The sequence below is a fragment of the Egretta garzetta genome, unplaced genomic scaffold (genome assembly GCF_000687185.1).
Source record: "Egretta garzetta isolate BGI_Z169 unplaced genomic scaffold, ASM68718v1 scaffold526, whole genome shotgun sequence".
NCBI classification, from domain to species: domain Eukaryota; kingdom Metazoa; phylum Chordata; class Aves; order Pelecaniformes; family Ardeidae; genus Egretta; species Egretta garzetta.
Window position 1 is genome coordinate 1,663,153 of NW_009259967.1, and position 24,860 is coordinate 1,688,012.

General features: G+C 40.6%; 2 protein-coding genes across 9 annotated transcripts in view; one reads left to right on the plus strand and one right to left on the minus strand.

The window, feature by feature from the left end:
- Nucleotides 1–10,402, plus strand: part of CAPN3 (calpain 3) — a 33,492-nt gene extending 23,090 nt beyond the window's left edge. For 6 of the 7 annotated variants that reach the window (XM_035895764.1, XM_035895763.1, XM_035895765.1 and 3 more), the window contains 8 exons: nucleotides 3,206–3,283; nucleotides 3,954–4,011; nucleotides 4,894–4,958; nucleotides 5,990–6,058; nucleotides 6,616–6,694; nucleotides 8,247–8,363; nucleotides 8,699–8,757; nucleotides 9,413–10,402. In XM_035895764.1, the coding sequence (XP_035751657.1) occupies nucleotides 3,206–3,283; nucleotides 3,954–4,011; nucleotides 4,894–4,958; nucleotides 5,990–6,058; nucleotides 6,616–6,694; nucleotides 8,247–8,363; nucleotides 8,699–8,757; nucleotides 9,413–9,439 (552 nt within the window). In that variant the 3' untranslated portion in view covers nucleotides 9,440–10,402. Of the gene's footprint in view, nucleotides 1–733; nucleotides 749–1,779; nucleotides 1,882–3,205; nucleotides 3,284–3,953; nucleotides 4,012–4,893; nucleotides 4,959–5,989; nucleotides 6,059–6,615; nucleotides 6,695–8,246; nucleotides 8,364–8,698; nucleotides 8,758–9,412 lie in introns of all 7 variants that reach the window. The other variant, XM_035895769.1, reaches the window with a different exon arrangement.
- A 4,133-nt stretch (nucleotides 10,403–14,535) lies between these two features.
- Nucleotides 14,536–24,860, minus strand: part of ZNF106 (zinc finger protein 106) — a 31,454-nt gene continuing 21,129 nt past the window's right edge. For both annotated transcript variants that reach the window (XM_009640235.2, XM_035895762.1), the window contains exons 13-21: nucleotides 24,674–24,808; nucleotides 23,691–23,807; nucleotides 22,666–22,857; nucleotides 21,517–21,579; nucleotides 20,424–20,543; nucleotides 19,899–19,970; nucleotides 17,852–17,923; nucleotides 17,091–17,237; nucleotides 14,536–16,011 (exon numbers count right to left, since the gene is read on the minus strand). In XM_009640235.2, coding sequence (XP_009638530.1) covers nucleotides 15,955–16,011; nucleotides 17,091–17,237; nucleotides 17,852–17,923; nucleotides 19,899–19,970; nucleotides 20,424–20,543; nucleotides 21,517–21,579; nucleotides 22,666–22,857; nucleotides 23,691–23,807; nucleotides 24,674–24,808 — 975 coding nt within the window. In that variant the 3' untranslated portion in view covers nucleotides 14,536–15,954. The remainder of the gene's footprint in view (nucleotides 16,012–17,090; nucleotides 17,238–17,851; nucleotides 17,924–19,898; nucleotides 19,971–20,423; nucleotides 20,544–21,516; nucleotides 21,580–22,665; nucleotides 22,858–23,690; nucleotides 23,808–24,673; nucleotides 24,809–24,860) is intronic.

The window sequence follows — 24,860 nt, forward strand, 5'->3', positions numbered from 1 at the left end:
ATTTACTGGAGGCCTAGCTTTGCGCTATGAGATTTGTCTGGGAAATTGGTATCTCATCTAATAAAGAAAAAAGTACCTTATTCTGAAGTACATGCTTTCTGGAAAGGGATCCTACTGATGCTCTGATTCCAGCTAGCATCCAGGGCAAGCTCTAACTGTTCAGCCCATGGTTTTACACATCTATAGGGGAATACTCTAGAGCTAGCAACACAAATAGTCTTGGAAAAAACCCAGAGGAAATGCTCTTGCACAGAACAGAGTGCCATCAAACCTTCCTCAGATGTGTTCCCCTTCCGTATACTGCCATGATAACAAGATCAGCTCTCCAGATCTAGTGGTATTTAATTGCCACTTCAGATAACCGTTGATCTGTGGGCACAAGAGTCCAATCTCCGCTGCACTGACAGGCTGGGAAAAAGAGGAGTAGTCAGAGACAGAGGTATAACGGAGATTTTATTCAAGCAGGCAAAGCCCCAGGTGGGGTGGGATGGGATTCTGTTTTGCTATGGTTTCTGCAATTTCTGTCCTTCAATATGCAATTTCTTGGTGGGTGCTCTTCCCCCTCATTTTGAGATTTGAAAACTGTGTAAGAATGGGTAAAATAAACATGAGAAAGGGAAAGACGAAAAAAAAAGAAACTTTACCACCAGCTCTGCACAATATGCATAAAATCTACAGTCCTCTTTAAAACCACTTTTTTTCTCCTCACTTGTCTCTTTTTGTACAGAAGAAGAAGAAGAAGGGCAAGGTGGGTACCTGTGTGATGTGCTGGGTGCCAGCAAGACAAAGAGCATGTGCAATGCATGCAGCAGGAGCAGAGTTCCTCCATATCAGTAGTGATTTCTCTGCACCTGGAAACTGGTCCCATTAACGAAGGGCACTGGATAAGAGGCCATTTGCAGGCAGTAAAGACTTTGTCTTCCTACACTAAAATCTAATGAAATAGCTATAGCATCATACACCTCTCTCACTCAAGGGAGTGGCAAAAGGCTGACAGAAATTTTCAGCTTCTGGTGAAAATCGCCACTTCTCTAGTCGCATGCCCTCACTTTTGCTTTACGTTGCTTGCTGCAGCTGCTCTTCCCAGAAGTTTCTGCTCACCAGAGTCCAGGATTCTCCTTTTGATTCGACACAACACATTTAGGACCCTGACAACGTAACCAGGCATTTTAATCTCAGGGCAGACTGACTGCATTAATACTCTAGGGTAACATTTGCATCTTGTAGCAGCTTCCCTTCTTTTAAATGCACTAAAACCGAACAACTGCACGTGGCTGCTTACAGCTGGATGCTTCAAGAATTAATACAGAGAAAGAATGTAAGCCTCAGAGAATTAACAAGCTGGTACGAAGATATTCACTTTCTGTGTAGGATTCAGATTCTGTTCACTTTCAGTGCTACTGTCCTTCACAGAGAGGGGCAAGTTCATCAGTTTAACTGAGAATTGAGAATCTGAGAGGCTTATTTTGCTTAAAAAAATAATAAAAAAAATGTTTAAATGGGTACTGGCTTTCTGAACAGGAAAGCTGGAAGCCAGAGATTGCACTATTTTGCAAAAAGACTTTTGCAGCTTTTCTAGCCCAGGGAGAGCAGTAACTTCAGAAATTCCTCCACCTTTTCTTTCATTCCCAGCTCTGGTTTCTCCAGGCACCCTCTCAGGGCAGGAGCTGTCGCTGCATGTGCTTTACCACAGAATGGGTGTCCCTAAGTATTTTCCCTTCTGCTATTTTTTGTGTAATTTCCACTTCTCTTTTGCTCTCTTCCTTCTTCTTCTTCTAGCCTATCATCTTTGTTTCCGACAGAGCAAACAGCAATAAGGAGCTGACAGCAGACGAAGACGCTGGCAAAGACGGTGAAAAAACCCACGTAGATGAGAAAAAGGTTTCTGCAGCAAATGGCAAGGGGGAAAATAGGGTTTGGTCTGGCTAGCACGAGAGCAGAGGAATGGGGCAGCATCCTTAGACACTTAACAGCTTTTCATCAAATCTTAGCACACGGGGTTTACGTGGCTCTGACGAGCATGAGCTACGAGAGACTATCCCTTCAGTTATTTCACACCTATGCTGGAGGATGTAGTTCCTTGAAAACATCTCCTTAGTTGCTCTGTCATACAAGGATCCCAGCTGGGAGCGATCCCTTCCCATCAGCAGCACACTTCCACCCACCCTCATGCAGCCCCCCAGAGCGGTGCCCACTTTACACAGGGCACCCGCGCGAATCCCACCCGAGGGCCTTCAGGAGCTCCTGGCAATAATCGCAGCCTCTCCCTGCCACAGATTATACGGCCCTATACCAGCCTCCGCTGGCCAGAGACAAAACGCCCGAGTAACCCCAGGAGCTCCTGCATCCCTCCTCTTTTCTCTCACTACCAGAGAGGAGGAAAACAGGGTAGCAAATTTGGAATTTCTACCTGCAGGCGGGTGAGGGAAGCAAAATGCAACAGCCAGGCCCCTCACCCAGGCTCATGGCGTCTGGAGGCACAGCTGGCACCTGTGCTGGCAGGGAGCGCGCTGCTCTGCTGCACCACCACCACAGCACACAGGCGGCGAAGCGGGAACCCATCTTAACATTCCTTTGCATTTAGACAAACAAAAATAATAACCAAGTCAAGAAATTCACTTGACTTCATTATACATAATTCCTGTAATTTAATATTTGGGGGGAGGGGGGGGTGTTGAGGAAATAAAATATAGTTTCCTTTTTCAGTATCGGCCTCAGAGTTCAGGCTTGCCCTTTGCATGGGTCTGCAAAAGCTTTGCTTTCATTGTTTTCCTCTGTTTCATGTGCTACTTCTCTCCAGCAAGGGGCCCCCCAGGTTACAGAGAGCTATCAAGCCTGAGTCCCTCTGGTCAATCCATAGCCTACAGGGTGGCTATGGAGATGATGTGCCTCTGCTCCTCCAAACTTCTCCTTTGCAATGTTTTGAAACAAAAAATTAGAAGACAAACATCCATCAGTGAAAGTAAACATTTAGCCTCCTTCCAAGACAAAGGAGAGCAATGGGATGAAGTTAAATACTCAGCAGTTTTGCCAGGAAATAAATATAATCAAAAAATGGGGAAAGGAACAGGAGGACAACCAATTCCTCCAAAGAGCATCAGATTCACCAAGAGGCTCCTTCGCGCAAGGGCGAGCGAGCCCCCTGGGTCCTCTCCCTTCCCTGCTGGGCTACAGTTGTATCCCTTCTTTGCTTGTCTCTTTTCAGCGTCCTTCAGCAAAAGCTCGGGAGGAGACTGAAGAGGAAAAACAGTTCAGGAACATTTTCCGACAGATTGCAGGGGACGTGAGTATGCAACCGATCCCTGTCTGCCATCAAAGCAGCCTAGCCACAACAGCACATAAAGCAACTGCATCACGGTTTCAAAACACTGAATTTTAAGATTTCCTTTGAATTTTCTTCCATCAAATTTCCTTTGAGATGGGAAGCTAAGCAAAATCAAATCAAAATCCAATTAAGTGTACAGCTATCCTCATATGTACACACAAGCTATTCCCACTGTGTACAAGGGAACCTTATTTAAATTCAGGCTTTTACTTCTATCACTACCAGAAGATGCTATTTTGCATGGCATGTATAAACAAGTTATACATACAATGCCCTCCAGTATATGCTTAATGAGGGAAGATAAAAGTAAAAACAGATCCAAGAACTGCATAAATCAAGAGACTGCAAATGGGTTACAGGGTTTTTCTGGCTTATACAAAATTAAACAGTGGCTTGAAATTACTGGTGGTTCTTCTCATTGTAGTTTAATAGGCACTATATGATAACTTTAGACCCATCTCGTACTGCAGCCTCAGTAAAGATTTGGACTGCTCTCTAGTTTGAAACACGTATACGCCATAGTGAAAAGTGACCAAAGACTTCATATTTTTAGCATATGCACCCATAAAATGATCTGCTTAATAAGGAATGCTGTAATTAATTATATTCTCACCACATTTCCCACCAGGACATGGAGATCAATGCTGAAGAACTCAGGAATGTTCTCAATAACGTTGTAAAAAAACGTGAGTTTGAGCATGTTTTTCAGTAACCCTGGACAAAGAAGTCTGCAATATAAATGTAACCCTCCACCCCTGAGTTGCACTCTAAAAATTGTTTACCGTTTCAAACCCACAAATTTCCTAGTTACACTTCCATGGACTTGGATGCAAAGACTTTCAGTAGTGCCCAGCAACAGGACAAGGGGCAATGGGTACAAACTGAGACATAAGAGGTTTCAGTTGCATATGAGGAAAAACTTCTTTACTCTGAGGGTGACGGAGCGCTGGAACAGGCTGCCCAGGGGGACTGTGGAGTCTCCTTCTTTGGAGATATTCAAAGCCCGCCTGGACGAAGTCCTGTGTAACATGCTCTAGGTGAACCTGCTTTAGCAGGGGGGTTGGACGAGATGATCTCCCGAGGTCCCTTCCAACCCCTGCCATTCTGTGATTCTGTGATTTTAGTGAGCTGAACTTTTCACAGAGATGCTCTCTACAAGTGATCGAGTACTGATAATGTGGGAATGAGCAAATGTTCATTGGAAGCACCATGCAGGATAACATCGCATTTCTAGCAGTCTGCAAATGCCCTTTAAAAAGAAAAAAATTCTAAGGGAGAGGCAGGCCTTTCTCCCTGTTCAGCAAACTTTGGCCTACAGACCCTGGGCTTGCTTAGTTACCTAGCAGTTAGTTCAACGTTTTCCAGAGGTTTTTATTGTGTATAACATGTCAAGAAAAGTAACCTCTAATTCACAAGCAATAACGCAAAGTCTTTTCAGATTTCTCTACCACTCATTTCTTACTGGACAAAGGAAGTAGGTTTGGCTTCTACTCTGAGTAGAGTTACACCTAAGAGGAAGAAGTGCTTGCTGACTTGACTCTGTTTTCAGCTGGGATTATTTATTTCAGATAAGGACCTAAAGACAGAAGGATTTGAACTGGAATCCTGCCGCAGCATGATTGCTTTAATGGATGTATCCTTTTCTGGTGAAAGTGCAGCGCTTGACACCACACCAGTCCATTTGAGTCGTGTTCCCCACCCCTACACACACGCAACTTAGTAAGCCAGGGAAGCAGAGCAGTACATTATAGTCTGTATAGTCAGGTAACACGGTTTGGCACATCTTAACTCCAGTCACCTCAACATTAGTGTCGCCAGCAGATGAAAATATCCCAAAACAGAAAATTCAGAATCAGTCAGTACGATAGCCTTCCTTAGGTATCAGCAACTGGCCAGCTCATGTACTAAAGCATGACTTAAAAAAAAAAAGCAGAACATTTTTTTTTTAAATCAACTCAACATAACTACAGTTCTTGCCAACAAACTTAGTATATTTCTCTCTTTAAGTTTATAATGTGTTCTACATTCCACTGTGCGCTTAGCAGGCAATGCATACTGAAATGGTCTCAGAGCAAATATAATAAAGCACACTGCAAGATGGCATACAGGGTTACCTCCGATACAACATCAATCAGTTTTCCTGCTTGACATAACGCATGATTTTGAGAGAATGTAAGCGCATTTAAACATAACCAGACCAAAACTGTAACTACAACCCAGAGCCATAATGGTTGGAACTGAAACACATTTTTGTAAACCACTTCATTCAACGTTTTGCTTAGTTCTTGATTAATTTTAAGCAAGGCAGAAAAGTCTTAACTCTAGGATAAAGCTCAATTGTCTTAAAAACATTGAGTAAGCTTCACATTTGGAGGTATTTGGAAAGAGCCCTCATACTTTATAATAGCTCCAGAAGCAAGCCTCTCTCCTGCACCAGATGTTTGCTTCTACACCAAGTACAAATACTACTTCACACTCCTAAAACAAAACACTATGCACAACAGCCAAAACGTTCACAAATATTTTACTGTGCAGCTCAGCCCACTCTTAACGCTGAGGTCCTGCACTCAGTTTCACATTCAGCCCTTCACCAGTAGCTGCAGGCTTAATTAATTTTCCCTTAAAAATATTGTGGGTTTTTTTACCTGAATGCTTGCATCACAGACAGACGGCTCAGGGAAGATAAACTTTGACGAGTTTCGACATCTCTGGGACAAGATTAAAAGCTGGCAGGTATTGCTGATATCCCACAATGCTGTTCTTCACAGCTTCTGCTGTGCAAAAGCTTGTGTAGGAAAACCCAGACCTTTCTACATACACTACAACAAAAAGAAAAGCTAAAAAAATCTGCAAATTAACTTCTAAAAAGAAATGTCTCTCCTCATCCTACTCACAGCCTAAGCTAATAGCCTGAACTGCTGAAGCTCCAGCACTCATGGAAGAACTTGCCCCATGGGAATAGCACGGAGATGCTACAGATTGGAAGAGGAGGGTGATGGGAACTAGACTCAGGCCTCGCAAATAGCTTAATTAGGATAATCAAGAGAGAGAATTAACAGCATAAACTCAAGTCAGACAAGGGGAGTCTTTAGAGGAGAGTTTTTTGCTTCTCACAGTATGGATTTAAATTATTTTACTTTGTGACCGAGACTGCCTGGAAGCAGCAATATAAGGCAAATGGCAAAGCCTCCCAGTGCCTGGGGTACACATCCCAGCCCTGTTCAGTGGGTACATTCAACAGAAGTACATGCTTTTATTTCTGTTGTGTATTTATTTTTTTCTTTTTCCAGAAAATTTTCAAGCGTTATGACACAGATCATTCAGGAACCATTAACAGCTACGAGATGCGCAATGCAGTCAACGATGCAGGTACTTCCCCTGGTGTTCAATGCCCAACAGCCAAGGAAAATTTGTTTTGATTGATCTGTCATAGGGTGAAATCAGGAACACAGTGCAGCCTTTTAAAAAGGGGCCCTACAGAAATTCAAAAATCCTTTTTTCCCCCCAACAGAGCTTCTCAAATACCCAAGCAGCAAATCTTGTATGTCTTGCCAACCAAATAGATCTCTTCAGTTCTTTAAACTTCCAGTGAATGATGCTCTGCTGTCTTAAGGATCCAGGTCCTGCTATTCAGGGTGACCAGCAAGCCCTGAAGATATTTGACTTCATTTAAGCTGTGGGTTCCTTATGTTTGTGTAAGTAGCAATCAAAGAACAGCAGAAAACCTTCAATTCAAGCGTACAGGCACCGAAACTAAGGCAGAGCAGGTCAATGTCCAAGTTTGCATCCGAGGCAACTGGATGGACATTTCTTGAGTCCCGCTCATGTTTCTTAGTGGCACTAAGCCACTGCGGGCTCAGTCTCTTCTTCTACCTGCGCAGTAAGAAGAAATTATTTTCCAAAAGTTGCAGTTAATGAAATTTGTCCTGCAAAGAGAAGCTTTTGACTTTTCTTGCTTCTTGTCTCAAGCACATTGGTGTGCTTCTTTCCCTGGACAGCAGGCTTCCCCCAGCAAATGTCTTTACCAGCTGCTCTTTTGCTAAGGGAGCAAGCTAGCTTCTTTAATCAGAAAATCTGTAGCATCACTATAAACCTAAATATGATGATTTCAGTGTTGCTTCACCTTTGGGAGTATTTTGGCACATCAGTTACCAGTTCATCAAGGCACAGAAACAGGCGGCTATCTTGTACTTTACAAAACATCAGTGAGTTGATCCATTGCTAAGGACAAAACTACACCTGGATTTGGACGCCTGGTGCTGTAGAAATATGGGTCATTTTAATCTTCCATTTTAATTCTCACCAAGAAAGTTGTCAATGTAAAAAAAAAAAAAATTCAATGCCTCCCGCCCTGACTTTAGAAATAAGAACACAATCTGCAATAAAAATTTCTCAGTCTTACAGCCAATAGACTGTGCATGACCTTGCATTTAGCCAACGACCAGCAGTACCCAAATCACGACAGACCCTTTACAACACACGGTTGCACACGGCAGCAGCCAGTGCCATGGTTCAGTAATGCCATGCCGATGAGTTACCTCCTGATCTATTTTTTGACTGTTGTGTAGTTGTGTTTTCAGAGCAACTTCCTCCTACGTTTCTGTCGCCCAGTTTTTGTTGTTTTGCTCCTATCGGGCTCAGCTTAGCCGCAAACTATTTGGTGGAGACTCCTTCTCTTCATATTTACAGCGTAACTCATGTGCTATCCCCCTTCCAAACCATAATTTCAAAATGCTAATTCTGTTCTAAGAAAGCAGCCGGACACAGGGAAGCTCCTTATAGCTTTATTTAATTTTATTTAGCCTGAGCTTCAGCTGGGACTGGGAAGCACCACAGCCAAACCTCTCCTGGAGGCCTGACTGGCACCAGCGCTCCCCCCCCAGCCGTGTCCCAGCTGTGCCCCATTTCTGGTCCTCTGCAGGGTTTCGGCTGAACAACCAGCTCTATGACATCATCACCATGCGCTACGCTGACAAGAACATGAACATTGACTTCGACAGCTTCATCTGCTGCTTCGTGCGCCTGGATGCCATGTTCCGTGAGTTTTATTGCCACTGCCTCCCCTCCTCACCCCCAAAACGCAATGTTGTGCTCAAAGCACTGCTGCCTACGTATAGTTTTCATAATTTATGTGCTTAGGGAATCTAAAATATGACAGCCATCCCATACAAACACAAAAGAAAATATGCCATTGCATTTTGCTTTGTATTAGCTAAGGAAAAAAATAGCAGAAATACTCGCTGGCCACATAAGTTAAGTATCTGCACAAGTTTGCACGATACAACAGGAGCACAATTTGGTTTGCTATCTGGGATCATCTTTACACATGCAGTAATTTAATATACTCTGCATACTTTTGTTTCCTTGCTATAGGGGCATTCCACGCCTTCGATAAAGATGGAGACGGCATCATTAAGCTCAATGTCCTGGAGGTAAACTGGTTCATGCCAATATTTCTAACACAAAGCCACAATACTACATTTTATTTGTATTATTCATTGCACGTATTCTCAAGGGAGCCTGTGAGAGCTGGTCTGAAATTGTTATCCAAGTAGTTAAGAGTCTTCAAAACCTCAAAAATATTTTATTATTTATTGTTATTTAATTTATACAGCAAACACCCGTATCCATGATCTGCCAGCAACAGCTGCTCTGTAAGGTTCCAGCTGGTGCTGAAGGGCACAGCTGCAGACTCTTTGTGTCGTCTTTGAATTGCTTCCACAAAACCTCTGAGGGTTTTTTATGAGGCAATTTAAATCAAATATACTTTAGTTTAAAGGTGTTAACTGATAGTGGGGTTTAACATAGTTCTTTACCCTTTTTAAAGTCTTATTAAGACGACTTAGAAAGTTTCAACCTAAATCACGTCTTCTGCTAGTGAGACCACAAAAAAAACCCCTTTGCTTTTTGCAAGCGAAGGAGGAATAGGAGCGAGAAGCCTAAGACAAAGTTCCCCGCTGCCAGTAGGCTTCATACTAAGCATTGGCGAGCAGCTGCCTTCCCACTACAGAAACTGCGGGGCCTCAACACAATTTGTTGGAGGATGCCAACAAGTCTTTCACCCTTTAACTCCAACTCTTCTTTCAGTGGCTGCAGCTCACCATGTACGCCTAACGCCGGAGCCAGCGCCCAGCTTCAGCAAGAAAACGCTCCAGGCTTCTGTTTTGTGCAACCAGCTCCTTCATCCCCAAGCGCAAACACGAGCGTTTCCTAATTATGTGCTTCACTCACAGAGATAAACAGCACATGGGAAGAATCCCTTGGAAAAGAAAAAAGAAAAGACAACCATACTCCAGTAGGCAGACCAGTGCGCGTATTCTGTAACTACTACTATAATTTCCTGACATTTTCCTTCGGGCAACAAGGATCAATTTATTGATGACTGAATTAAGCTTTTTCTGCATGGTGAAGACAAGGAACATGCATCGTTATTCTGCTTAGGCTGACAACTGGAGAAGTCTTCCCTCAAGTCAGGAAAAACTGGGGCTGTATTTGAACTGTGAAGGTCAGAGGAGTTCATTACCACCTTGTAATTAGTCATTAACTCTTTTCTCCTGCTTTTGATACTGTTCTTTCAGTCTCTTTATAATGCAGACTGAATATTTCACAAGATTGGGCTAGATTACAGTAATATTATGCATCCCACTTACACTGTTACGGATGAGGCTGTGCAGGTTGGTTCTCTGCTATGCTAGAAATGTGGAAGGCAGGCACCAGAGCCTGCGATACCTAGGCACATCCCAGTCTCCTGCCTCAGCAGAAGTATCAGAACTGAGCAATTTGCTCTCATTTTTAGTACCCCCATAGCATCTCAGTTACACATTGGACATTCTTGTCACTGCATTCTCTGCAATATTGAGAAAGTGGTTTGCCATTTGAGACAGAAAACAAACATACTCACCTCTACACACACACTTCCCCCCCGCCAGGGTTTCCCCCATAGTATCGTGTATTTCTTTATTGTAAGAGGTGACTTGTAGCAGAACCAGACACTGTGTTAGCATGACCACTTCGGGAAGATTATTAAAATGTGTAAGTACACTTAGTTTAATTGAACCAAAAATAAAATTGACTGGATTTTGGCCTCATCTTTAAGGTTGTTTTTTGGTTTGTTTTGAAAGAACAGAGGAGGATGTAAAAGTGAGCACTCTTCCATCATTCTCCTGAATATAGAGCTGGCTTTTGGAGCTCTGTGGCAAGCATTTGTCTCAAACGCTTGCCAGTTTGCTTCTTCAATGCATTAAAAACAACAAAGCACTTGACCTTGTGAGCTCCATCGTTACCAGCTTTAAGGATGACAGGCTTTCAGGACTGGTGAATCGTTGTTCAATATAAAAATGGAAGGAAAAACAAGATGTGCAAGAGAAGGTGTGAAGAGACCAGACTTTGTCAGGAGAACTTTCTACTCAGTTCTCTACTGGTGAAAAGTAACAAAGCAACCCACTATTGTAAAGCAAAGGGGTAAAAACACATCGTAGCATCCACTCACAGTTATTCTGGTAAGTAGCACATTTAACTGAAATGTCTCGAGTTCTTGATGTTGTCCTGTGCTGTAACTTACTCTGAAAGAGGAAGAAAATCCTATAGGTTACACCTAAAGAAGAGTTACTCTCCTTGAAATTCAAATTCTGTTTTAACCCAAATCAAATTTTTAAGGTGACTGAAACAGTAGGAGCCCTGGGATCCAGCCATGTCTTCTCTCCACTAAGCTATTATTTTCCAAACAAAAATATGGCAGAGATGCTCTTTGTTAGGAGAAAACCAAAATGTATCAGTCCAAAGATCAAAATCAGGATTTTTGATTGGCAACTCAAAACTGGTCCTTAAAGACCTTGCTGAGTGAACTACCAACAGCTCTGGAGAGCTTCCCTTTGCAACAGGCCACGAAGCAGGGGTGTCAGTTACTTCACCTTGGCGGCGGCAGCTGGGTGGGCAGTTGCCATTTTCCCTGCCAAACGAGTAGGTCTGAGATTTCTGCACATTGGGAGCAAAAACTTGCTACGTTCCTGCCAGTGCTGCAGCTTTTAAGTGGCCTGTCTGATTTTATCCAGCCCCCTTAAAAAAGGAAAAAAATCCAGAATGAAGTCAGGTTCCACTGAATCCTGTGAAAGAATCATTCCATTCAAAACAAAGAAGAATCAGACTGACAAACCAGAACAATATAAAGAACTTTTATTTTTCTTTTTTTTTTTTTCTTCTTTTGCTGTGTAAAGTTCCATTATTACGCTCACAGCTTTGTACCAAAGTGGAAGGTCAATCTGTGCACATGTTCTACACAGCTTAAATTATTAAATATTCAGTCATGTTGTTTTATTCCACTTCCATTCTTCAAAAAGACTGTTTAACACTTACAGCAAAATGAAGTTTGAGAAGCTGGCAGGCGCTTATAACAGAATATATACCTACACAGTTTGTTCTTTACTTTCACTATTAAATATTTTACAAACAGTAGCTGAAACCGTTTCCTTATCCTTCCTCACATATTCTGCAACTCTGGACAACATGGACTCTTTGAGTGATAGTACCGTACCAGCCTGAAAACCAAGATTCATCTGTACCTGTGTTTTAATTCAGAAAGAGGGAAAATATTTTCTCAACACCATGTTTTTGTTTCTGGGAACCTACAGTTTATTCCGAGTTTTCAGTTATCATTGACGTTGATCCGTACAGTTTGAAAGCATGCACTAAGAACTGCACTACTTCAAACACAATGCACAGCCAAACTCCTGCTATTTTGTAGAACAGAAGTCAGCTCATGTGCTGATGTTTAAGTCTGCAAGCCACACATAAGTGACACAAGGCAAGCAGAAGCTGGGATATTTAACACATCTTTGTACCAATGGATGCAGCAGTTTTCCCTCTGGCCCCTTCCACATACAGAAGCAGCAGTGTTAGGATGCAAAGTATTTTCTACTGTCAGTTAACTGTTTTTCCTGGTGATTTGAAGAAAAAAGGAGCAACGAATACAGGCCAGTCCTAGCATTCTCTTATCATTCAATACATGTGAGGCTGCTGGGCTTGGTTAAGCTTTGCAGCACATGAGAACTTTAAGTGATTGTTTCATGCTACTCACACCCTTCTTTTGGAGCTCGGGCAGGGCTTGGTATGCCTATGGTGCAACGAGTTCTCGTGCTTTTGAAAAGAATGATATAAGCAGTTTCGGTAGTGCCTGGCCCATTCTTTATGTCATAAAAAAAACATAATACCTCTGAGCACTTTCAGGAGTCTCATAGCTTAATAAGCCCAGCATCAGTCCTACTAAGAGGAAAATGGTGGCTTGCCTCCCAAGGCCCTGCCATATTTAGTCAGCCATGTAGCAACTCCAGAGCTATTATTTAATATTTGACTAATAAACCAAACACAGCTAACAACAAAATAAACCCTCAGCCTACTCACTCTGCCCACAACTTTTAATGTGCATAAAAACCAAACTGACAACAAAAATAGTCCTGAAACAGGCTTCAGATGTACAGAACTGCTTTTCAGGCAAACTACTCTCTTAAATTTCACCAATAGTCTGCCTTCCCAAAGTTATTACACCTTTTGACTGGAGGTATATCAGGAGTCAAAACCGCAAGCTGAAAGACCAGCGAGGATCTCATTAATGGCTACCAAGTCAATACATTACTTTGCCACCTCTCTTCTGCAATTGCCTCTGGAAGAAGCAGGCAGCCACTAGTGAGAGCTGTACCAAATTTCAGCTGAACAAACAGGAAACCTCCCCCACCAAACACCAGAGAAGCCTGGGGATTTCTACAGCTGCACAACAACTTCATAGCAAATCCCTTCAAGATATTCTCAGGACAAAGCAGCACAGCATTTTCCTCTGAGCTCCTGAGCAATTTTTAAAATATTCATGAAGCAAAATTTTACGCACACTCATGCAGCTCTGCTATTTTCCCACCTCTTACCCATTTCAAGATTCTTACAATGTATCTGAAATGACCTACAAAGTAGCAAAAGACACCACAGCTAAAGCTAAACCTGGATTTCAGAAGTCCAGACTTTCCAGGAAGACTGTTCTCAAGGACAGATAAGGAAATATCATGGACTACAAGAAAAGGAAGTCTGCTTCCACCAACTAGAAAAGATAAACCCAACAAGCACTCAGGAATGCAAATAAAGTGTAATAACTGTATTTGTTGCAACACCCAGTGAGAAATATCTTCACACGTTCCTGAAAACAGCTGAAAGAACGTGAAGAATCACAAGGAAGAAGTAACAAAATCTACTCCCACACACCATTTTTCAGAATGCTACAGTCACTCCACATGCTTGTCCTCAGGACACACACCTCCACAGCTTCACTTCGAGCACAGTCCACGAAGGACAGCTCGAGACGTTCACATTGTTTATGCCACACTTGTACATGCTCCCTCACTGTGGTTCAAAAAAAACCCCAGAAAAACTCTTGAACACCAATAATTTTGGAAATGGTTTAAGTATTGCGCAGTCTTCTGCTTTTAGGTCATGAAAAAAAAAAAAACCCAAACAAATAGTCTCAGAGACTACAGAGCAATACAGCCTGCATCAGAAAACATTTACACTGCTCAGATTTCCCTGAACTTGATTCTCTCTTGAATTGCTTCATCCACAGACCACAGAAAGAAAAAAAAAAAAACACAACACCAAAACTAAAACCAAAACCACAAACACACCTCAAAAACCGAAACAAAAACACCCTCAAAACAGCCTGGGGTCTGAGCCACATACTGCGGTTTTTTCCTGCCCATAAACAGCTTAAAACCTGCCAAACAAATCACCACTAAAGCATTGGAACCTCAGAGATTCCCATGTCTTTGAAGTAGGATGCTACTGCATCTCATTCCTACTTGACTCCCGTCTCACAAAATATCAATGTCAAGCAAATACAGAGAAATTATGCTTGTCCACTAAGACAAAAGAAAAATAGCGTGCTTCGTGTGCTTCAGAGAAGGCCTTGAAGTTCCTTGATTTGGTGGCAGAGTGGAACATCCATGGACTTCCCTCAATCACTTTCTTTACCTAAAAAGGCTTTTTCATAGTCAAAGGGTAGAAAACTTATTTGGTCTATGGTTGGCATATCAAGCCTCAAAGTAGTGGTGAAAGAGATGCTCAGTAAAAATGCTACGTTCAATTTGCTTGAACAGCGCTGGATTCATTTATAAGCAGCTCAGTTTTGACACTGGGCTGTCTTTTAACCTTCTGTTACAGTTTAAAGAGACCTCTGCTTTTTTTTATCCTGAGCAGCAAGTTAGGCGAAAGTGAACACAACGCTCCTGGTTTAACAGAGCTCTTGGCTACATCAGTGTCGTTAAGGGAGAGAGGATCACAAATGCAAGTAGGACATTTCACTGAACTTAATGGGTTAAGTCTTCCGCCTCAAGGGACACCTGCAGAGGAACCCTGACAAGTAGAAACAGTCTTCCCCTCTGCACTGGCTTCTCTGCAGCACCTTCTGTGCATTCGTAGATAAAGACTTTTACATGCGATATGCATTTTGTATCCTCAGCTTCTGCTTGAGAACTTTAGACTTTAAAACCCTTTAAAATCCTGCTGCATTCTTTCCAGTTGAGTTTTTGTGAACTTGATATAGCCCAAGCCAATTAAGCCAGTTCACAACAGAAACAAAATACTACCTAAGTGGATGTACTTAGACAGGCAGTGCCCTTGCTTTTCTCTTAGTTTGCTGTGCCATGAAGATACAGGACTGAAAAGCTCAGTCACTAAGATTCCAAATAAAACTATTGTGTTGTATCAAGACAGCAATGGTTATGCTGGTATTCAACTAAAACAAAAGCTGACACCGCTTACTTCTTTCCTGTACATAAGGACCTATATTTTAAAAGACTAAGATTGCAAAGTACGTGAGTGGTGCCACTGTTCTGGCTGTTCTGCTGCTACTGGCATGCTTCTCAAGAAATAACTGCTTCCCTCCAAATAAACAAAATACCTCAAGAGGTATAGTATTTAGGGCAATCTGTCACTGTATACATTGCAGCAGTCATAGCAATTTTTACACAAGGAATAAAAATAAATTACAATTAACATTAAAAAATTAATTTATTCCAGTTCTCCATAAAATACCTTTCATTTTTATGAAGAAAGTCAAAATGTACATTGGATATTCAGGCTACACTGTTAGAATTTGTGATATTCTGGTTTGCAAAATTTTATTAAAATCAGCTAAAAAAATTGGATACAACATAAAACCAGATATGTCTTAGACACTAACAGGCTTCAAGCTGAGTTTGCAAGACACCAGCACCTATTGTAATTTTAAGTTCTCAACACCCTTCTGGACTTCCCAAAGACTCTCAGACTATGCTTCTTAAAAAAACCAGAACCAAAACACAAACAGAAAAAACAAACAACAAAAAAGCAAGGCAGACAAGAGGAGGGAATATTCTTATCTATCAATGAATTAAAAACTTGCAAGAATCTTCCATTTGGGCCAAGTCTTAACTGACCAGCCTTATTTCTACAGAGCGCAACACAACCTGCGGTCTCTGTAGCAAGGCATTTCAGCCCCACTCCATTTTTGTATTCCAGGTGGGAAAAGAAAGAGGAAAGACTGGAGTAAGAAATTGATGTTATTTGGAATAATTCCGACATACAAAATTGCTTCCCAATGTGGGAGGTGAAAAGCTTCATGAGTCAATCCTGCTGTCATCCTCAGCATGTCTTTCAATGTGTCCTACAGCATCCTAGAAAAGAACCAGAGAAGTCAGTTAAAAAAAAAATAAAAAAAAAAAAAAAATCACAAAATCCCACAAAAAACTTGGCAAAAGATTCTTGAAGCCTCAGTGAAAGTGGCATTGCAGATAATACATATTTTTTGGCTTAAAGATCTAAAAAAAAAAAAAAAAACAAAACACCAAACCCCAAAACCCCCCTACCAACCAAACCAATGCCATCCTATTAAATCACATATATAAAGTATCTCTCATACCACATGATTCAAGGCAAATAAAAACCAGTTTCCTTTCCGACTAGAAGGGCGTTTAAAATAAACACATCGTATCCGAAGCCAGTGCTTAAAGAGGAATTAAGGATTCTGCCTCTGTTTCTTAGTTCTCAAAGAAAACTCCTTCCACTCTGTATTTTGAAAAGCATTCAACCGGAAGGTAGTTTATATATTGTCAAGGAGTAAAATGTGGATTTTACCAATTAGCCTCTAGGTAGCAACCCTCCTTCCACCTACCCCCCAACCCCTTCTACATGACTTAATCCAACCAGCATCTGACTCTTACGCCTTCTTTTTTTTTTTTTTCCCATCTATGCTAACATTTACTCAGAAATTTATGCACTATACTTATTTAAAGATTGTTAGCAAAACCAATCCCATGTGAAAAATAGACAGCATCAGCATCCACAGCAATGAAGGGGGGTAGTGATGTATAAAAAATTAAGAGAATAAAAATCTGTTTCAAGACTGATGATTGTTCATCCTAAAAATAAATTTTTCCTACAAAAAAGATAGCAACATCTTTAGTTACCAAAATTTCTTCTAATATTTCAAGAATTTTACCATTTCCACATAATATTTTAGGATCAAACCATTGTAAGTCAACCATATCTCAAGTTATCATACTTAGCTGCACCCTTCAGCTGTCACAGGTTGACTTGAATCCTATTAGCCTTGTATGACTGTAACTGTATGCAGTCAAGCTTGTCAAGACTAGAATTTAACCCTTTTTAAGAGAAATAGGATCAAGTACCACAATTATGGCGATATAAAGTACTTTATACTACCAAATACAACCATGCTAGTTCAACCATGTACCTGTTTGGAACCTTTCCTGGAAGTAAAGAAAGCATCACAGTTCTTCCAACGGCATTTTAGAGTCTGAAAATTTGGGTTGGTGTGGTCAGTTAACAAGTGTTGTTTCAGATGGTCCACAACTCCAAAGATCAGTGAACATCCATGCCACTGGTAGAAAAAACATGCCAGAATAAGCCAGGAAAAAAGAATTTTAGCTAATGCTTTTCTTCTTGCAACTTCACAATATTCTACCAAGACCATTCACAGACATGCCACCTCCTGTAACTTCTTAATCTTCTTACTACATTTCCATTCTCAGTGGTCTCTATTCCTTTAATTACAGCTTTACAGAGATTATTCCTGCCTCTAGCCCAGCCTAGACCACCAGCAAGAACGGCCTTTACAAGATTGAAGCTTACCTGACACAGAATCATTGGGAGTTTAATTAAATTTATTTAGCAGAGTAAATCAGCTTTTCCATGTCACTCAGATGAAGTTTTTGGTTTTTAACAGTTACATGCCACTATCTAAAAGCTTCCAGAAAGCAAAATTATTTAAGATGCTATCACCAACTTTCCCCAAAGCATACACATACACTAAAGACCATATAAAATTGAACTAGTGATATATACTTACATTTAAAATGTACATACACATTTAAAAAATATTAATGAATTATAATAAATTAAATGTCAAGCTATCCAAGACTGAGTAGTGACCACCCTCAGAAAATTACTCTAAGAACTATAATAAAGGAAGGCTAAAAACATTTTGCTCCTTACCCAGCAACGATAATTCTGCATCAGATTAAGCCTCACAGCTCTGACACTACCATCATAGCATCCAGTGTAGATCTGTAAAAGGAACATTTATGGATAAGCAAACTGTGAATAATAGGAAAAAAAAAAAAAGAAGTCAAATTTTGAAGAAGGCTTCAGCATAGAGCATTAGGTGAACAACAAAAAGCTATCAACGTGCAAGGCTTCTAAATTTAAAACATGGGTCTAACCTAATTCTTTTAAGATTTGCATTTGTAGTTTACAAAAACCTGCTAATAAGAAATGTTTCCATAACGTCTATCACTGATCACGTCATGTGCATAAAAGCTCAGAAAACTTTGAAATATAATGTTACTATCCACTGAAGTGAAAAAAAATTTAGGTGTAACTGTCAAGTTGAATATATTTCCAGGACTTAACCAGTTATATGTATATCACAAGGGGATGAAGAGGAAGGGTGAGGAAGAACATCAGAATTTCAGAAGGAGAAGAATGATGCAGATCCTGAGAAGGCAGGCAAAATGACATCTTAAAAACACTTTTGTTAGGCAAACGCTCTACACAAAATGGTTCTTTGGAAAGAAAAGGATGTCAGATGCTCATAATCCCATAAAGAACACTCATCGTTAAAAATGTCCTCAGATAATACAGAAAACTCCACAAGCTGAAGGTTTCATTTGTTATTTTTCTTCAAGTCTTTTTGTCTCTTGGAAATTCATCACTAGGATATAACAGCCAATCCACTATGTGCAAGAGACTACACTTTACTACTAAGACCATTACAGAAAATCATAACCTTTTACTCATCACTAAGCTTCTCACCTGAACACTTCTTTGATTTGAGAATGCCCAAACCAGACTATTGCTGGGGAACAAGCTTCAGGCTGTAAGCACTTAGCTCTCCATCTCACTCACATGAGAAGTGAAGCTTGGGCAGTATGTACTCCAATTAGTAGGAGATGAGTTCTGTTAAGACTTAATTCTTCTGTTATTACAGATCATTACTATACCTCTTACTTTACAATCTGAAAGAAAGTTGGCAAACAAATTCCTACACATGGAGGCAAATAAGTGCTTCTAATAACTATTTTAAGCAAGTTATTTTTTCAGAAGTGTTTCTGAAATCTATCTTGCAGTGCAGATGTATGAAGAAATCTGTGCACCTGAATCTATCGAAGGTTACTAGAGGTTTGACTTAGAATCATAGAATGTTTTGGGTTGGAAGGGACCCCTAGAGGTCATCTAGTCCAACCCCCCTGCAGTGAGCAGGGAAATCTTTATCCAGATCAGGTTGCTCAGAGCCCCATCCAACCTGGCCTTGAATGTTTCCAGGGATGGGGCCCCCACTACCTCTCTGGGCAACCTGTTCCAGTGTTTCATCACCCTCATTGTAAAGAATTTCTTCCTTATATCCAGTCTAAACCTACCCTGGTTTAGTTTAAAGCCATTACCCCTTATCCTGTCACAGCTGGCCCTACTAAAAAGATTTTCCCTGTCTTTCCTATAGGCCCCCTTTAGGTAGTGAAAGGCTGCAATCAGATCTCCCCGCAGCCTTCTCTTCTCCAGGCTGAACAAGCCCAACTCTCTCAGCCTATCCTCACAGGAGAGGTGCTCCAGCCCTCCGATCCTTTTTGTAGCCCTTCTCTGGACCCGCTCCAACAGTCCCATGTCCTTCTTGTGCTGAGGGCTCCAGACTTGTGAGTAAAGTTTTTCTCTAGCATTTGTGCGACTCTCTTGAGTAAAAGTCAAACAGGAATGATGCTTGAAAAGAGGGAATATTTTACAATTTCTAGACTCTTCATTGCAATCATCGATGTAAACAGAACCATTGTTTTTAAGACTGCAGTAAGCTAGAAGGTACTGTTTCCGCAGACAATAATATTATATAAACACTGTTATAGCAACTTAATTTTTTGGCTGACATTTCTAAGTTCTTCTGTCTTAGTCAGACAGCAGGTTAATTTCATTATCTGAAAAATTTAAACTGCCTTGTATAAGCTTGTGGAAATTACAACCTTCCCTTTGAGACCAGTGAAAAGAAGGAAGTTACCATGCTCTTATGGATGGTCATACACATGATCATATCTGTGTGGCCTCCATAGACTTGCAAGCGGTCATGTGACTTGAAAGAAACAGAAACAGACATTTTAATAGCATGACAGTTAATAGCCATTTTTGACAGACATGCAAATGAGAGCAGTTTCCTGGGTAGCTACTAAACTCCCCTAGTGGATTCCAAACTTCATAGCCACTATGAAAGCTCGCTTCTGCTTACATCACTCCTTTGAGGTTTTGTCCATCTAAACACTTGGTCTTTCAAGCAGACAAAACTAACATTTCCCAATTTTCTGAGCTGTCACTACTTAGGATAACCCGGGTTTGAATAAATAAATAATGGTTTAGGCTATATTCTTTAAAACCCATGCATTTTGGCTGGTGAGACAGCTATATATTCTGAGTGATAGAGAGGGATGGGACAGAGACCAGTAAGCACAAAGATGACTTCTATTTGACTTCAAAATCGTTAATTAACACACATTAGGTTAACATCATTAGTAACCACCTATTGTCTTACCTGTAGTTCATAAACACGAACAAATTTATCCAGACATGCTGTCACCATCACTTTCCCAAGAATGTTCACAACTGTTACTGCATGGTTATGGCCTTTGTAGATCCGTACCAGCTCTCCAGTCTGCATCAAGAAAAACCAAAGGCAAATAGGTGTGGGGTTTTTTTTTTTGGTTGGTTGTTAGGTTTTTTTAAACAACAAAACAAAACAGTTTTATCTAACCTAGACAGGTAGCTAGCATTAAATGCTTACTCAAAAATTTGAAACACCCTTTATTAAACTCCCATTTCCTGTGAAGGCACTTATAGATTATGATCAAATACTATTTATCCTTTTCTCTGCCCAAGTTAACACAGAGCCATTCAAGTACAACAGAAATGCATGCCACTATGAAAAGTGTCTACTACTCTTTCCATCATTACTTACATGTTCCTACCTATCCTGCAACTAGTATTGTGCTATTAGTACTAGCAGTATTTAAGTAGTCGTAAGGATCAGTGAGAAAATTGAGCTAAATACACCAATACACACATTTTTTTGTCAATTCAAATTTATCTCTGGTAAGTTTCTTAATCTAATTTATTGCATAGCTACATGAACTCTTCTGATAGCACAGGGGAAAGATGGTATAAAAGAGAAGGAGAGTGGCAAGCTAGAGACAAAGCATTCAGGACAGGATAACAGCTTTTTATCCAGCTAGTTTGGAACGCTGTTTGTGTTCCTCCAGTTTTTCTTGTAATAAAGAAACTCTTCCCCCACCAGAGTATCTTGCATGGCTTTGCTCTGAAACCTTTCCACATTATCAGCACATTTGTAGTAAAATTTGCAAAAGCAAGATCCCCAAATAAAAAGGCATTGCATATCATATTACAAGAGTCAGCATGTTTATGTTTAGGAAAACGTGTATTTTATCCTCTGCATCCCTCCTCAGTTAGCTATAGAGCATAGTCACATTGACAAAATCATTACTTACTTTTCTGGAAGCTATTCTGCCCCAGTCAGTCAGTCAAAAATTCTGGAAATACTGACTTCATAGCACAAGAATTCATTGCCTTAATAGCAAAAGTCATTCCAGCTAAGATATAATGCGACTTACATGAATGTTGTGGGCATGGACAGACTGATCACTGGAGCCACTGAATACCAGATCATTCACAACCTTAAAAAGAAAAAAGAGAAGTTTTATCTTTGTAATGAATATGAAACAAGGAAGCAAACCATTAAGAAGCTGTTCAGTTTAAAGTTGCACTGTAATGTTTCCTAAATTTGGCAGTCAAAATCAACAGAGTATGAAAAAAAGCATGCACTGAGTTCTTTACATAAGAGCTAGAAAATGCACTATGCTACCCTAATGACTTTTGACACTTCACAATTGACATTAGAACCTGTTAACTTGCAGCCTACCAGGCTAATTCATCCCACCTATGGAATATTCTCAGGGACAGCTCAGCAGCAGATCAGGGACCAAGCAAACCAAATGCGAAATGCTGCTCCGCCCATGCACAGTAAAGCCTGTTGTTTCCTGGAAATATCGGATGTGCTGTGCACTTATATTCTGGTCATATAAGAAAGATGGTGCTCCTGACAAGTACTAATCTAGAAAGGAAGCTTAATAGATCTATCACAGATTAAGAAGGAACCACAGTATGCTGCCATGCAAGCAGGACTAGGATAGTCCACAGGGCAAAAAAGGCTGTGCCACTGCACCATAATACCTAAAGTGACAAATACAACTTATGGAAGTCATCCCCTGTCTGCTACATGACAGTGGTCACAGCGAAGTAGTCAGACAAGCCTATGTTCCAGCTTGTAATCTCAGGAGCCAGAAACCCGTAAAATAAGTGACAGTGATTCTTCTATTAAAAAAGAATACTTCTCTAGTTACATTTTTTTCCGGTTTCCTCCGAGGTTGGTGTGGTCAGGGTATGTGAAAACTATCTTCATCTTTTCCCCAACTTTCCCTCTGTTGCCAAACTCACATTTCAAGATTCCCTGAATCTTCTAACAACATGAAATAAATATGCTTCCTACATACACCCCCCCCAACAGTTTTGCTGGGAACATGAGATATGGCAGCCAGCCAGAGACAATTTTCTTACCAAATTACTCACTTTTTATCATTTAAAGTAGAGAAATCCTCTACTTCCTACCACAACTTGCTCACTATCAGGTGAGAAAAAAAAGGAAAAACACACCATTTTGAGCATTCATTCTATGCCAAAAATATATATTCAGAGACACTTGCCTTCATGCAGAGTATAGTCTTGCTGTGACCTTCCAGGGTTCTGAGAAGCAGCCCATTCCGTGCATCTCGCACGCTGATGGTGCAGTCATAGGAGCCCACTACCAACAACTTGCGTGCTCCTTCCTGAGCTGTGGCTAGACAGCTCACTGCTCTAGGGCCGTGGCATTCAAAGGTATCAACCTGCTTGTTGTTCTGTTGGGGAGGAAAAAATGGTATTTAATTACAACTTTGCTATGACATTGACTAGACCACTGAGTCCTTTTTGTGTTGTACTTGTTATAGCATCTGTTTTCAGTTTAGTAACACACCATTTCAGCAGTGGTTAAGAGCTGCATCTTAACTAGTAAGTTTCCAAATCAAGGAAACAACTCCTTATGTCAGGCTTTGATCTTTTGTCTTCTAAAAAGATATTTCATTATTTAGCAAAGGTCCAGTAAATCCTCCTTCTGAGTTAGAACAATGACAGCAAATAGTGTTATGAGAAAAATATAAAACATAATAAATTTGGTAAGGATGAATTTGAGAAATTGGTCTAGGATCCACAAAAAGAATAATCAGAAAAATAATTTATTTAAATAATTATTTTTATTCACTTTTAAGTATCATGGGAACTACTGATTAAGCCTCTTTGACAGAAAACCACGTGAATGAGTCTCTTCTATAACTGCAAATGGAGCAGGTAAAACCAGCAACACATTAAAATCTCTAACACTACTTCGATGGCAAAAAAGGAGGATTCACAAATAATCAACTGTGTCAGAAAACCCTCATGTCACATGACTGGTAGGCCAGGTGGAACCTTAAGGAAAAATTTGACAATAAAGCAGTTAAGAAAAAGGTAACCAGAGGGAAGGGGAGATGGGACTGCTTTGTGCACTGACAAAATAAAGGATCAAAAGGGGGTAAAAGTCACCATTTATACCAAAATACTTTAATTACAAATATGCTTACTACTCAAGAGAAAGAAAGTGGAAAGAAACAGCATTGCAACAGGCTTTAAGGTGCCAATATTTAAACACACTAACCTTTATGCTGAAAGTAACCACACTTCCATTTGCAAGGCCTGCATAAAGAATCCGCCACCTACTGTGTAAACAGAGCACCCGATCTTCCAATTTAAACTGTTCCATGCACTCTCTGGTCTGTCAATAGAAAGAATTATTTAAAGCTTTTCATTAAGTTCAGGGAAAAAAGCCTGAAGCAAATGACAATTTTCACATACAAGCTGCGGTTTTTTGAACCAACCGAGCTGGAGAAAAACATCTGAAAATCTGGTGTCACGTGGCAGTTTGACTCTGGTTTTAATTGGCTCACTCCCATCTTTGAGACTTGACTGTACTTCAGCAACCAGTTATAACCCTAAAAGCTTTATTCTAATCATAACCTCTAATGTATATGGAAGCCTAAACTACAGACTATATATGCAAAATACCCGTTACATGCTTGAGTCTGAGGAATCCCGATTAAGTCCTCCACAGGGAAGTGCCACGAATTATCAACTTAAGAATCAGAAATCTCTGGCAGTTTGACCCCTGATGCAGATATTTTTCTTCAAGCCACAGGTTGGACGAGCCTTCCTATCATTTATCCTTAAAAGTCCAGCTTCAGGAAGTCTCGGTCTACTCTTCCACCTGCCCTCAGAATAATAGATGTTCTCTCTGTAACTGCTCTACAGAGAGCAGTGCCTTCCATAAGCAATGAAGTTAGAAATACAACAAGACAAATACGATATTCATGACCAGACAACCATCCTGCATGTTGGTGTTCCCAGCATTCAGGATCTGAACTCTGCTGACAAGCTAGTCAAAAGATTACAGTAGTATATCACTTCATGGTTTCCTGTTTGTCTGGTTTTGGGGTTTTTTTTTCCCCTGTTCCACTCTAACGAGGTATGAAGTGGGGCTCTTGTCCAGTTCATATGGGTTTAAAAGGCTTTTTTCATTTATATTTACAAAGAAACACTTGCATAAAAAGGCAGTACATGTTAATCAACACAGAGTTTGAGCACCTTGATATTGTAACAGTTGATAGTGTGGTCGCTTGAGCCAGTATAGAGTGCAGCATTCTTCCCGTTTGTCTGAGTGACCAGGAGGCAGTTCACTTTTGAAGTATGTCCTTCAAAGATGGCCACACACTTCCTGCTCTAAAAAGGAAAGCAGAGGGTCTGTCAACATAAAGGCCCATAATGCCTTTTG